Source organism: Micropterus salmoides, unplaced genomic scaffold (assembly GCF_014851395.1).
Source record: "Micropterus salmoides isolate LMB-PRFRI ecotype aquatic unplaced genomic scaffold, ASM1485139v1 Ms_hic_scaffold_13, whole genome shotgun sequence".
NCBI lineage: Eukaryota > Metazoa > Chordata > Actinopteri > Centrarchiformes > Centrarchidae > Micropterus > Micropterus salmoides.
The window spans coordinates 19862914-19877489 of NW_024040374.1; the positions used below are offsets into that span (position 1 = coordinate 19862914).

General features: G+C 40.0%; 2 protein-coding genes across 3 annotated transcripts; one reads left to right on the forward strand and one right to left on the reverse strand.

Annotated features, from left to right (window-relative positions):
* Positions 1 to 119: 119 nt before the first annotated feature.
* On the reverse strand, positions 120 to 8511 carry LOC119900800 (torsin-1A-interacting protein 2-like). Of its 2 annotated transcripts, none has more exons than XM_038716051.1 (7): positions 8384 to 8511; positions 7672 to 7744; positions 7456 to 7557; positions 5159 to 5311; positions 2103 to 2243; positions 1699 to 1899; positions 120 to 1490 (listed from the first exon to the last, which is right to left on the reverse strand). In XM_038716051.1, the coding sequence occupies exons 2-7, from the start codon at positions 7703 to 7705 to the stop codon at positions 721 to 723; spliced, it is 1401 nt and encodes a 466-aa protein (XP_038571979.1). In that variant the 5' UTR covers positions 7706 to 7744; positions 8384 to 8511; the 3' UTR covers positions 120 to 720. The 2 variants fall into 2 exon arrangements, with proteins under 2 accessions (XP_038571979.1, XP_038571980.1); XM_038716052.1 differs by having other exon boundaries at positions 8393 to 8510.
* LOC119900798 (torsin-1A-interacting protein 2-like) lies at positions 8512 to 12547 on the forward strand. Its single transcript, XM_038716050.1, has 8 exons — positions 8512 to 8695; positions 8916 to 9044; positions 9143 to 9316; positions 9718 to 9822; positions 9927 to 10073; positions 10198 to 10320; positions 10411 to 10464; positions 10573 to 12547. Exons 1-8 carry the CDS (start codon positions 8644 to 8646, stop codon positions 11358 to 11360), a joined length of 1572 nt encoding a protein of 523 aa, XP_038571978.1. The 5' UTR covers positions 8512 to 8643; the 3' UTR covers positions 11361 to 12547.
* The last annotated feature ends 2029 nt before the right edge of the window (positions 12548 to 14576 follow it).

Genomic DNA, 14576 nt, shown 5'->3' on the forward strand with positions numbered 1-14576 from the left:
GTCAAATACAAAGTAGCAGCCTGGTGCTGATTGATGCGGATCTGTCGCCCACTTTCAGATGTGGTTTTGCTGCCCTCTAGCGGCAACAGTGTTCACTCCAAAGACAATAGATAAAACACTGGGATTTACACTTTTATTCGTATTTTAAGGCACATTTAATTTATGCACTTATTAATTTATTTCATTTGTATAGAAAACGGACCACGGGAAACCCAATTAGGGCACGTGGTGCCCTGTAGGTGTGTGAATCCAGAGAAGACATTTGTCATAAACATAATAAACCCCATGTTGTGATACCAAGAGTAGTTCCGCCTTGTAACTCTTTGTGACCATTATCCATAGGAGAACAATCAAGTCTTACATAAAATAACATTTAAAAATTTACAAAAATTGCAGCAGTCAACATCAAAATTTCACAATTGACCCAGCCCCTAGTTGAATCACTCTTCATTTTGCAATATGTCTTAGAATTATATTTGATCAAAGTACTTAAACAACAAAGTACCAGTCTTTTTGTCAATTTTTTTTCCCTGATTGTCCACAGAAATTCCTCCAAATATCCCATATAATAATCTTAATCATTTTAAGTGTCTTATTTCTACTTGATACCTTTACCTGTGTGCCAGATGTAGGAACATGGTATATGTAAGAAACCTTTAAAACCACTGCGACTAGCCTCAGAATGATCAGTAAAGTCGCCCAGTATGCAAGAGGGACAGTTCATGTCTCAGAGCATCCTTCATGTTCGATCCTTTCCTCTGCTACCACAGGGAGGATGAGGTGAGAAATACGACTCCAGAGTCCACCATACTTGTCAAGGTCCATCCTGTCATAAGATACAGGATGCTCATCAGAGAGGAACTTCTTCTGAAGATGGTCGTCCACCATCTCCTCCACAATACTCAAATGACTGTTGGCGGGAATCTCCTCTTCTTCTCCCAGCAGTACTGTGAACATCAGACAAGTCTTCTTGTAGGCAGCGTTCTCGTGGTCGCAGTAGCGATAAAAAATCAGGGTGGAACCTGGAGGCAGCTCCTCGAAGCGGTGAATGACAGCCACGGGTTTGTCTCCTTCGAAAGCTCCCTGCAAGTTGTTGTCGATGTCCAGTTTGACCTGGTCGCTGTCCTGGCGGGCTTTGCTGGCTCCATCGATTTGGAGGACGGAGGCGCTGAGGGCAGAAGAGAAGGCGGAGGCCAGGCCCTGAGCCAGGCACTGCAGTGTCTTCTCGGCTCTGAGGCCCGCAGTCAGGATCAGACTGACTGGCTCTGTGGGCTGCGCTGCCCGGAGATGCTTCAGCAGGTGGATCTTGCTCCTATTCCAGAGCTCAGCGCGCTGGTTAGGGAACTGAGCCTTCACCTTTTCCATCTGCTCGAGGAAGATGTCTATTTTCCGCGTATCGTTTTTCTGAGGTGGAGATTCAGGTTGGCGAAGATGCTGCACCAGGATGGCAAGAACTAACACTATACATATACCCAGGTATGTTATATTTCCTGTGTAGAGAAGGAACATACATCATCTCAACCAGTATTTTATAAGTAATTCATGTTAGTTATAACTGTATCGCAACAACATAGATGACTTTTTGAGATGGTAAGGTCTTGGCTGCCCTTCGATTTTAAAGTTCAACTTCGTTCACTTGCTTGGCTAGTAAATCACTGTGACAAGAGAAGATCAAACATAAAGCAAAGGTAAGATTACCTCCAAGAATTCCAGTATTCGCCGGAACTATAGGTTCAGCAGCGTTCTGCTCAGTAGTTGGGCCAATGTTTTCAACATCAGTTGTCTGTTTGTCGCTCTCTTCCGTAACTGAGATTTGCTGTAGCACTGCTGTCTGTGGGGAGGCTATGTCCTCCTGCACATCCTTTTCTTCCTCGGGAGTTACCAGGACTCCTTCATCATCTGACCAATGGGAGAAAAAAAAAAAACTTTACCACAAACGATGGCAAATCACTTGTGCTTCTACATGTTTATGCTCCCTCACTGGTTTCCTACCAGTGAAGTAACTATTGTGTAACTAAAAACGTCCAGAAGCTCGGCAACCCACAGCAGAAAGCTAAAGGAAAAAGAAATTATCACTGAAATTTAAAAAAAGTGAGACTCACCCTCAGAGACTATGTTGTTGGTGCCTGGTGTTTCATCATCAGTTCCAGCTATGTGTCCATCTACTTGGTCATCCTTTCTGTCACCCAGGGTCGGTGAAGTGGTTGTTTCTGGTGTTTTATTCTCCCCCGTGTGGTGCTCTCCTGATAAAATTAGAACAGTTTAACCACAACAGCTCAAGCATCAGTGTCTCTGCAGATACACTTTAAGGTGGAAATAAAAAAGGTCCGGTGCAGTGAGAGTTGTCTTATCTACTATAGGTGCTTCTCAATTCCCTTATTTGACGTTTCCTCGCTCCTCACTCGAACCGGAAGTTGTTCCACTCCACCATCTTGCAGAGATTGCTCTAATTTGTGCTCTGAGGAGCAAGGATCGAGGACCAATCACTGAGGAGCCATGACCGAGGATACACAAGTGCATCCTTCGCAGAAGTCTTTGACTGATCAACACGTCCCTTTATTCGGTAGTTGTTTTGATTGTAGCTGTATTGATTGGATGCTGCAGCTGATCAGACATACCTGCTACATCACAACATCACCGAAGTATCATACCCAGTGAAGACAGACAACAGATTAAACGTGTATCACTGCTATCAAGTTTTACATTTGATTTTATGATTTACTGTCAAGTTATAATCTGTTCACTGTAGGAGTGAACAACAAAAGCCCCACACACAACTTTCTTCATTCATTAAAACAGATTTCACTTTCCGGTTATAACTTTTATTATGGAGACAATTAACGTCGGTCAGAGTCAGAGTGTGTGTCAGGAAACACTTTTTACATCATATATTATCATTTTCATTCAGTCACATGTGAGGCTGATCATTCCTGAGTGTTTAGTCCAAATAGACTACAATAAAACGTAGTAAACGATTTAACAAGTCACTAAACTGCACTAAAGAAAAGAAAGCATGCACATACAGCCGATCTCACCAACTGCATCTGATGAAAGCAGCCGGCGGCTCAGTGAGAAAAATCTGCTGATGAAATATATGAATGCGCATTTCTGTCACCCAGGGTCAGTAAAATGGTTGCTTGAGGTGCTTTATTCTCCCCGTGTGGTGCTCTCCTGATAAAATTAGAACAGATTAACCACAAGAGCTCAAGCATCAGTGTCTCTACAGTTACATTTTAAGGTGGAAATTAAAAATAAATAAAAAAAAAGGTCCAGTACAGTGAAAGTTGCCCTTTCAATCTCACCGTATTAAAAAGGTGCAATGTGTAAGAATTTTACATTTTAAAAAATCTACTAACATTATCAAAAGAATGTGAAGTGGCCCCAGTTCATCCTGTGTTGTACAGTAATACCTCAGAGGCGATAAGGAGTCATGAGAAGACAAAGGTTAGCTCTTGATCCTGCATTAACTGTTCTCCCTAACTTCTCGACCTCTCGTTCCTCCGCTACCTCTACAATGTCTCCTGGCGCCACTTCCTTGTCTCTGGCTGGGCAGACTGGGTGTGAATTCATCATCGTCAGTCTAACAATAACCAAAGAAAACTGTTTCTAGTTACATAGTTTGCTAACTAACTGATGATGTACTATACTGGGCGTACATATAAACATTACTGTAAGTAACAAAGCAGCAAGTAGCAATACACTGCTGCATCATAAAAGTAATGTGGGCTGGCTGTAATAGGATCTGTGATAGGATCTAGAAGTAGAATATCTTGATGACTGCATAGCGCAGGCTCACTGTAAACATGCAGGGGCTGGGGTTGTGTTTGGGGGGAAGGGGAGAGGAGGATAAGGAGGTGAAATGCTGCCCCCTACTTGTTTGGAGCCAGCAATTACACATTTTACCTTTAAAGGATAGGTACAATTTTTTTTAATTAAAATATTCACATGCCCACATCTACATTGAAAGAATTGTCATCGATGTTATTTACTTAAATCACACTTGCTATAGGTCTTTAGCCAGCTGATTGTCCAAGCTCTTGTGTGTGAATACAATGAATAACTACAACCGCAAGCAGTTGTGATAGGGGTCCAAGCCACCCTGTGCCAGCCGCGACCCCTGCCCTGCGGAGGACCCTCGAGCCCACCCCAGTGCCCCGAACATAACGAGGCAGCCGAGGCCGTGATGAATAACATTCCCTGATGTAATGTCAAAATCCTATTCATTGAAATTACATTTTCTTGCATCGTTGACATTGCAGTAAAAGCGCCACCTTTTGGCCAAATCGCATGAAATGCTGCACACGGCGTCGGGGGCACGTGGTGAATAAATGACCAAAATGGAGTTTCATATTAAAGGGACTTGTGATCATGGAAATATAGAATGAGTGCATGTCTGTGGGAGTGTAATTTTATATGTATCAACAGCAGCATCTACTGGCCGAATAAAACCAAATTTCATACAGCCCCTCAGGAACACATGCAACATAAGAGTTTTTAGCATTTGGCGTAAACAAATGCCCCAATTTGGTATCAATCGGACTTGTGTTTATGGAGATATAAAACGTCTTTGATGTACAATAACAGCACCACCTATGGGCATATTAGGGTCCCTGAAGTCAGGAGACCATCCTGAACAATTCAGCTCAGGTTTCTTTTCAATGCACCTTGTGGCTAAAGATGAATAGATAATTGCCATTACACAGCCTTTCCGAACCTATGATATGACATCACTTCCTGGTTTTAGCGTTTGGTGTAAACATTTATTAGCTTATAATTCAAACATTTTTTTGCGTATCAATCTAACTTATCGGCTTCGTCCAGAGATGGTCCGTGCAAAGTCTGACGAGCGGCTTCGGAGGAGTTAATTATAATAGGTTTTTGCGAAAAAGTTAAGTCTAGGCTGAAATGAGCATGGCCTCTACAACGAGATTCAGCACAATCCCCCCGAACGCGTGGATATAAGTTTTTTGATATGCTCCTTCGTATGTGGGAGTTCCAAGCCCAAATGCGTTGACCTTGCTTAAAGCGCCCCCTAGAGGTTGAAGTGTGCAAATTTTTATCACTTTTATGTACAGAAGAAGAAGAATAATAAAAACGAATAGGATTACAATAGGGTTCGATACACTTCGATAAGAGCACTCACTTGAAATCTTCTCACCTGTAATGGTCGGCTGCTCATTTTTCTGTCCTTCTCTGCTGTCACCATGACTTCCGTCATCAGCCTGAGGTGGAGTGCTGTTTCCCTCTACATTCTGCACAGTGTAGTCATCTGGAGGAGACCCTTCTGTCTTGTCTTCAATAGAATCCCTTTCTGTGGTAAAACACCAAAATCAATTTTCACCCAAGTTATAGTCTGACTGAGCGACTATTCATTCTCAAATTCTACATAACCTATTTTCATTTCGATTCCAGATCCGGTAACTGATCAGACCGTTTGCTTTTTTCTTCAACATACTTTTTTCCTACCGTGGGCAACAAAACAAAACAAACGCTACTAGTTGCCATCCTAGCCATGTCATTAATAATATTCCATATGGTAAGTTTGTGAGATTAAGAAGAATATGTAGTAGAGAACAGGATTATCATATAAATGCTAAAGAAATGGCTGGACGATTTAGAGAACAGGAATATGATCAAGCACTTATTAACCAGGCTGTGGAAGAAACCAATAGAAAAGATAGGAAAGAATTATTGAAGCCTTCCCCTAAACCTGTTGGAAACAGAACAACATTTGTGTCAGAATATTGTACCATTTCTAGACAAGTTAAACATATCATAAACAAACATTGGAGTATCCTAGAATGTGACCCAAATTTGAACCATTTAGCAGTGTCTAGACCTCGTTTTTGCTTCAGGAGAGGCAGAAAATCAGAGATTTTGTTGTTAGTTCCATGTACAAAGAACCCACTCAAACTAATTGGCTTTCACTACAGCTTTATGGGAACTATAGTTGTGGCAAATGTGCACATTGTTCAAACACATTTGACACTAAAATATTTAATCATCCACATTCAGGAAAGAAATACAACATAAAAGAATTTACAAATTGTCTGTCTACCCATGTTGTCATGGTTTGAAATGTCCATGTGGCTTAATGTATGTGGGCCAAACTAAACGGAATCTCAAAGTGAGAGTGGCAGAGCATAAGGCGGCCATTAGAAATGGGAACATGGATTATGCCATTGCTAGACATTATACAGAGAAAAACCATGGTTCGGCCACTTCCCTTAAATTTATAGGCATTGAAAGATTGAGTCCTAATCCAAGAGTGGGTAACATGATCAACTAACTTTTGAGAAGGGAAGCTTTTTGGATTCATGAATTGAACACAACTGAACCTCATGGACTGAATGAGACACTGGATTTGAGCCCATTCTTGTAATGTTGATTATTATGTCTATCGCTGAGGTGAGTTTTTTCCTCCAGAGAAAGTTTAGATAGTGAATACCCTACCCTCCCTTCGAGGGATATATGCTAAAGGTAGGAATGTCAGGCTATTTTGCCTTATGATATTTATGAGGTCTTGCAATGTTGTAATTCTTGTAACTTATGTATGTTTACATTTTTTAAAAGGGTGTGTGGATGGATGGATAGATAGATAGATAGATAGATGGATAGTTAGCTTGCTGTTTATGTCATGACACTTTGTATAAGATGCTGTTTTTGTGGGGGTTATGTAATGCATGGATTGTGCTAGTCACATGACCTGCACAGGATCTACTTAGCACACCTACTTTTGTAATTTCACTGTGTGAGCCTGAAGAAGCAATGGGCGAAACGCATTGCTCACAAATAAACTAGTAAGTCAGATCAGTGTGCAGTAGTTTGTTTTTTCATACTTTTTTCCTATTTATTTATTTCCTATTGATTTACAGTACACTTAGAGGGTTAATTGTAGGTAACACAAAGTAGATAACAAGACTGCAAAATGTAACAACGTTGGGGTTAAGTGAAGAGACATTTTGCCTCTGCACATCCTGCAGAGACTGGGCACGGAGAGATATGTGTGTGTGCGTGTGTGTGTGAGTGTAGGGAAAGAGAACTAAGGGGAAAAGCGAGGGAGGGAGATTGAAATAGTAAGGTACAGAATGAAGTACAATTAAAATAGTGAAATAGGAAATAACCTGATAGAAATAGATTAGCAGCCCTCTGTCTGCCACCACCACGAAGGGAAACGTACACACAACCATCACGTTGAATTAGTGACTGGTTGAAAAAAAATCATTTTGGACATCAATGTTTGTCTATAAAGACTTCTTGACTTATACTATTTACTTACTTTGAGCATCATCCTGCTCCATGTCTTCATCATTGTTAATTTCAGACATTCTGTTTGAGGATGATGAAGCTGAATCTTTTTAGGTGAGTCAGAGGCCATATTTCACTAGTACAGACGATGCAGCAACACATTTGGTAAAGATACATTCAACTATTGACCTTGATTGAATATTTTACCTTTTGAGATGTGCTCAGTAATATTAGTTTCCTCCGGTTTGTACTTATAACTTCCTGAGACACAATCCATATGTGTGGACTGCGTGTCTTCTTCCTTTACATCTGACAAAAAAGTAAATGGCATATCAAATAAATATAAACCACTGTTGTAAATGTTTTGTAATGTACTAGCCCAATATATCTGATATCTAGCCTTTGTCACTGGTGTTTCAGTACCTGCTGTGTGCTGCTGGGCGTCTTGCTCTGCCATGTCTTTGGATGGGGGCACTTCACTCAAGATGGTTCAAAGCTGCATAAGAAAAATATATAACATTTGTTGTTATGCCAAAGCACATTTATTAGTTTTGGACAGATTCTCGTCACACGTCAAGTCCCAAGTAAAACAGGTTAGCACACCTGTCAACCGGCTGAAAGGCAGTCTTTCACTAACGTTACTCCTGAAAACTAAACTCCCATGTTTTCATTTACCAATGATTTGAAACAGAAAACATGCATGTTTTCCGATTAGATGAACTGGCAGCACATAATAAAACAATCAGCGTTACTTTTCAAACTCAGAGTTATTTACTTACCTGTTCCGATGGTTAAATTGTATATATATATATAAATAAATAATACGCAGGAGCTAATTTACAACGGAATATGGTTCAAGATGGTGACAGTTAGTTAACGTTAGCTATCCTAGCCAGTTAACGTAGCATTCTAACGGGGAACGAAGCTAATGCATCGTAAGTAAATTGTTGGTTAGCTAAATAGCCAGCAGGTTAGGATGTAAACAGTCAAGTTAGCTAGCTAAGCTAGTCGACTAAGAGATTCTATTTTTAGCCACCAGTTAGCAAGTAAAACATGGCTATAGTCTATAAGAATTGCTTTCGTGTACCTTAATCAAACTATTTTTAATTGGTTACTTGTCATGACTAATTCTTACCAAGCGTACCATCAATCACATCGCCAAAATAACGCTCCCTCCTTCCGTGTTATTCCGTACGTTGTTCGAATATGCAGAATAACGGAACGTTCAGCAGCGCTCGCGTTTCAACCGGATTCAACGGCTTCCTGTCACTTCTCACAACTACACGGAAGTCAGTTGTTTGTCTGTTCGTAGTATTGTTTGATTGGTGTTTCTGGCATCGCTCGAGTTGTAGCATTGGTTAATCCCAGATAGATTCCAGGGTATCTGGAAATAAGATGTCTCGCCGACAGACACGATCGACAAGACAGTCATCGGGTAACGTTAAAGGTGAGCAAAGTGACTAGTATGACAACTAACGTTTGCTAGCTTAGCCCTGCACGCTAGCTGACTTTAGCTCACTCAAAGTTCAACTAACGTTAACATTATCGGACTTTTCCAGACTGGAAATGAGCTGTGCGTTAACATGCGGGAGTTATTTGGCATTTCCTTTAGTCAACAGAGGAGAACACTGACTCACTGTAATAACTTTTTTCTGCTCGTTACTTAGAGACGTTATTGAGTATTGAGCCGACCGCCAGGGCTCCTCTAAAGAGGACCAGAAAAGCGTCAGAAAACCAAGCTCCTGTTGCAGCTGTCAATGGCTCCAGAGATGTGGAGAACGCCTCAGATGATGAAGGTGGGGTGCTCCAGTTAACAGTATTTTACGATGCGACAGTCTGTTCAATTCAGGGCGGTGTAAAAACACAATTGAAACTTTTATTTTCTATTTAACAGTGTCCCCTAACAAGAAGAGCCGGCTGCAGACTGAAGGAGCAGGGGGAGGCAGTGGTGACGACAATGAGATGGATATCCAGGAATCAGCTGAAGTCCTGGAGGAAAATGAAGACCAGGAAATGGATACTGGACAGGATTCCTCTCATGACACCCCTCAACCAAAAATATGCAAAGGTTAGGGCTGCAACTAATGAACATTTTTACCACCAATCAATCAGCCCATAACTCTCACTATTTTCCCGAGCCCAAGTCACATCTCCATATTGCCTGTTTTATGCAGTGGTCCAGAATTTAAATGAAGTGACTTTGATATAACTGGCCATTATACAAACACAAAAAGGCAGCACATTCTCACACTTTAGAAGCTGTATATTTATAATATTAACCATTTGCACGTGTGTTTTAATGCATGCAGGTGCTATCAATGACAAACGTAGCATCTTATTTGCAGCTGTACTCTGGTCGTTTTACCATGACATCATTAACCTTTTATTCATGACTTCTTGCCATTGGATCTAATTACAAGCAGTTTAGCTGTTTTATTTAAATTAAAGTTGCCCCTCTGTATAAATCAGGCGCCCTTGGAGATGTGAATTTGGACCCTTTTGTAGTGCTTGGTGAGCGCTGCCGATCCATTCATGCTGTAAATGAAGATGCTGACCGGATGAAAACCAAGACGGGTAGGAAGACGCTACAGCTTCATTCTGCATGATTACATCAAGGGAGGATAATACAGTCTCCTAATCTGTTTTTTTTTAATATTTTGTTGTTGTTTTTTTTTTAGTAAAATCTTCAACAAAAGCAACAGTACCCCTCACCAAGTCTACTATGCATGTCAGTTCACAACCAAACAGACAAGACGTGCTGAGTTCTAAGACCACCAGCATGGCGGAATACAAGAGGACAGTGGAGGCCAAAGCCAAGAACTCTGGTATGGTAGACGTTTTATTTAGTCATATTTTACTCAAAAAGATTGCATTGAGCACCTGTTCAATGGATTTACATGTCTAAAAACTATCAGATATTTACACAATTAAATTCTGCCTCATCTTTAGGTACACCTACAGTTAACCACCATGTCCAAAGCGGGTATACAGTCTCAGAGAAATCCTACACAACGCGACAACGTGTGAATAACATTCTGACACACAAAGAAACTGTGACGCCCCACAAAAAAGGTATTGCAGCTTCAACTAAATATTACAGAAGCAACATCTACTGCAGCTGTGACATTTTTGACATTGATTTAATGAGATCATCTCTTTTAGAAGGGATAAATAAAGCTGCTGTTATCAAGAGAAGCTCTGGATATTCCTCTAGAGGTAAGCTATAGTCATTTTAATTACATTATTTGACATTATTACACCCAAAGTCAGTTGTTGTATATAATTTGCTGTACTACGTTTGACTGTCATCTTGTGTCCTTTCAGGATTCATGTGGTATTTCTGCAGCTTGGTTCTCCTGGTGCTGCTCGGCGTTGCTGTCTTGCTGGCATGCAAGACCATCCCTACACTCCAAAGGCCTGCAGATGATGGAAAGCATCCATCTGGGGTTGTGAAGTCAGACAAGTTTGCAGATCACTTGTCTCTTCTTGAGACTCAGTTCCCCAGGCAGCGGCCTGAGGTGTGGAAGAGGAGCAAGATCCACCTGGGGAAGCACCTCAGAACAGCCCAGCCCACAGAGCCAGTCAGTCTGATCTTTACTTCTGGCCACAGGGCTGAGAAGACACTGCACTGCCTGGCTCAGGGGCTCGCCTCCTCCTTCTCATCTGCCCTCAACGCCTCCGTCCTCCACATTGATGGAACGAGTAAAGCAGGCCAGGACAGCAATGAGGTGAAGCTGGACATTGACAATCAGTTACGAGCAGCCTTTGAAGGAGACAAACCTGCGGCTGTCATTCATCGCTTCGAAGAGCTGCCTCCAGGCTGCACCCTAATCTTTTATCGCTACTGTGACCATGAGAACGCCGCATACAAGCAGGTGTTTCTGCTGTTTACTGTGCTGCTGCCTCAAGATGAGGTCAGGGATGATCAGAGTCTGAAGGACGTGGAGGAGGTGGTGCATGACTATGTCAAGGAAAGGCTGGTGGACTCCAGCAGTCAGACTGCCTTTGATGAGATGGACACTGACAAGTTTGGGGGACTGTGGAGCCGCATCTCGCATCTTATCTTGCCTGTGGTGTCTGAGACAGAAGTAGAGCAGAGAGGATGCAGATGAAGCTGGCATCAAACTGGAAGTCTGGTTACCACTTTGGACCAGCTTGGATCTTCTTGGCACTGTGCAGGAGCTACAAAACAGAGAAGTAATGTAAATATAACATGTGTGCTGTTATTCTTCACATATAGACTTGAGTTCAGGTGTTTGAGGGTTGTATTCATCTCTCTCTCTCTGTGTCAGAGATGATGATGTATTCAAGCTGCAGTCCAATATTACTACTCACAATATGTCCAGCACTGAGTTTTTACATATATGTGTACATGTACAGACTTTGCATGAGGATGTAACATGGTTTTGCATTATCAATCCAATTCCAAAGATGGGTATGAAATGCGTATTTCCATGCAGATTTAGAGTACAATATACAAGGTATAGATTGTTTAATTTCTTTTCTCATAAATCTGTACCAACAGCGCTTTGTTCAACAGCGTTTTAGCAGACATTTCCCATCTAAGAAGAGTTTTTGGTGTTTGTTAAGCATGGTTCCTTCTTTGGAAATAACAGAAAATGTTTCATTTTTGTTCTAGGTGGAAATTAATATCTCTTGTTCTGTTTTAAATCTCCCAGACAACTGATGGCTTGCTTGTGTACATAATTGTTCTGTTTTGCACTGAAAGTGTTTTTTGTGTTTGATTTTGCTTTTGACTATCCATCTTACGAAGAGTACTGGCTTTTATACGACAAATATTTTATATTCTTTGTATTTTTCTGAATGTGTATATTTGTGAAATGTTGTCTCTTTCCAAAATAGGACTATTTTTTCTATGGCTGTATATATTATATTGGATATAAAAAGGTTTGTGCTTTGCACCTGTTTGTCAAGAAACCACTGAAATGTACTTACAATATTGTGAACTTAGAAACATACAGGTTCTCACTAAGTGAATTTGTAGAATGACTAAATATTAGCCAGCCAGTCACAAAATGTGCCTTAAAAACTCATATGGAGAATATTAGACTATAATTGAAAAGTACCAACACACTCATCAATCGTTTGATATTGTTTCTCGACAACATCAGAATCCCAACAAGGTTTCTTATAGCTATATTTTTATGATTTGTGTGTTCTGGGATTACACTCATTCCTCTTCTGGCATCATTCTGAAATGTATTTTGTTTTGCTCACATGAATACATTTTCAATAAAGATTATTTTGATAACTAGACGAGTTAATTGTCTAACCCATGGAAGCGGTTCGCCTCCTGTGTGCTTAGTTTCTGGAACACTTCACACAGTGGCATTAGATTATATTTATAGCATTTTTATACCTACCACAGGACCTACCTAACATTGGATGTTAATTACTTCATGCAGTTCACCTTTGTGGAAGCATCTGCATTTGTTATGTTTCTACTCTCAATTATTTAGGTTTTTCATTTAATTTTCCACCTGTCTGTATATATGCAAGATGATAATAATCACAGTAATTAAACATACACTAATGACACACTCTTATGTGGGACCAAGGGAATAAATGACTGGTTGCAAAAAATCACTTGGGCCATCAATGTTTGTCTATGAAAGACTATTGTACTGAAATATATATATATATGTTTATGTATGTATTTGGAAAATAAAACTACAATAATAATCGCTCAAATATACCATCATAAATAAAATCAAGTCATTCTGAGGCAGAAAGAACCTTTTAGTCAATAAGTACAGGCTGCAATCCCTTTTTGTCAAGTGCAAACCTGACAATCTTACTGGTTGTATTGACCCTTTAAAAGGTACCTCAACAAATTACTGTGAAGATATAATCTGTCAAATACAATGCTCAAGAATGAAGTAAAGTCATTCAGAGGCAAAAAGAGGCTGCAATTACTTTTTGTCAAGTGCAAAACTTCATTGTATGGGTTATATTGGCCCTTTATTAGGTTTGTTATTAAGTTTAAATTTAAATTTCTAAAGGTTAAAAACACTGGGTGGGTTATAATCTGTCAATTATAATGCTAATTAAAGCAAGTCATTTGAGGCATAAAGAACCTTTCAGTAATAAAGGGGGAGCTGCAACATATAGGCCTAATTCATTTGGTAAAAAGGACTGGATTTGTTATCATAAAGTAAGTATTCTATTCTAATGTAGGGTCATAAGGATCATTGCAAGAGAGATGCTTTGTTTATATTATAGGAGAGATCGGGTTAACAACACCAATTCTACCTATTAGAGATAAGATGGGAGTTATGTGATCATTTCAGTATTTACCTTCTTCCGTGATCCGGCATGTTGTTTTTCAAGGCTGGAAACCGTTACATTCAGAATATATAGAGAAAAAACAGATTTTGAGGTCAGAAAGTAAATTTTTTTTTTAGTATCTGTACTATTGCAGATAACATTTTTGAATTATATTAGATTGAAATGTAGTTTCGTAGGCAGCATGTGATGCATTTTTTCCTTTGTAAAACCACAATGCTAATACAGCTAGCTAAACAATGGCTAACAGGGGTGGGGTGGGTTGCAACACTCCTTTAAAAAGTGTTACAATCATCCACTATACATACAATTAAGGACTTTCTTAATTTTAATATTTTATAGAGTGCCCTTTGCAGTCAGGGCAAGCCAAGCCTGCACTCCAGGGTTACCAGCATTCATGTTGGCATGTGTTTCGGCACTCAATCTTCTCAATACTAAACAAGGTTTCTAACAGATTTTACTAATTTGTGCAAATGTAAATTTCAAAATAGTGTTCTGTGATACTGCTCATTCCTGTTCTGGCATCATTCTGAAATAATATCTGCCTGTGGGCTACATTTTCAATGAAGATTTTGATAACTACAGTTAATGTCTAACCCATGGATGTGCATCCCTTTTGTGTGCTTAGTTACAGGGACACTTAACACAGAGACATTAGACTTAATAATGGCTCTTGGACCTTTCTACATGTAACATAGCCCAGAATATAACCTGCTTTTTGTTAATAAGTTGTTAAAGTGATAATGAAGGTGCCACAACATCTTATGTGTATAGTATCGATCTTGGAAACTAGGAATTTACAACTGTACAACAGGGGGAGTTCAATTATATACTAAGCGGTTAAGAGGTATGTATGAACCGTAGAGTTCAACTGAGTGATCTTGTTAACAGACACTGTATATTTGTCTACATAAATTATCTAAATCTAACTGTAAAATGTTTCCTGGAGCATCAAAGTGAAATGAGTAAGAGACTGCAACATTGTCAGTGTTGTGATAAGAAACGAGGAAATTACAGAAGGC

What these genes read in the sequence shown, in the direction of transcription:
- LOC119900800 (XM_038716051.1), bottom strand. Translation starts at nt 7,705, where the DNA reads ATGGCAGAGCAAGACGCCCAGCAGCACACAGCAG. An exon ending in TACTGAGCACATCTCAAAAG is followed by an intron (nt 5,312 to 7,455) that starts GTAAAATATTCA and finishes GTTTTACCACAG; the next exon opens with AAAGGGATTCTATTGAAGAC. An exon ending in GAATACTGGAATTCTTGGAG is followed by an intron (nt 1,491 to 1,698) that starts GTAATCTTACCT and finishes TTCTCTACACAG; the next exon opens with GAAATATAACATACCTGGGT.
- LOC119900798 (XM_038716050.1), top strand. Translation starts at nt 8,644, where the DNA reads ATGTCTCGCCGACAGACACGATCGACAAGACAGTCATCGGGTAACGTT. An exon ending in GAACGCCTCAGATGATGAAG is followed by an intron (nt 9,045 to 9,142) that starts GTGGGGTGCTCC and finishes TCTATTTAACAG; the next exon opens with TGTCCCCTAACAAGAAGAGC. An exon ending in CTCTGGATATTCCTCTAGAG is followed by an intron (nt 10,465 to 10,572) that starts GTAAGCTATAGT and finishes GTGTCCTTTCAG; the next exon opens with GATTCATGTGGTATTTCTGC.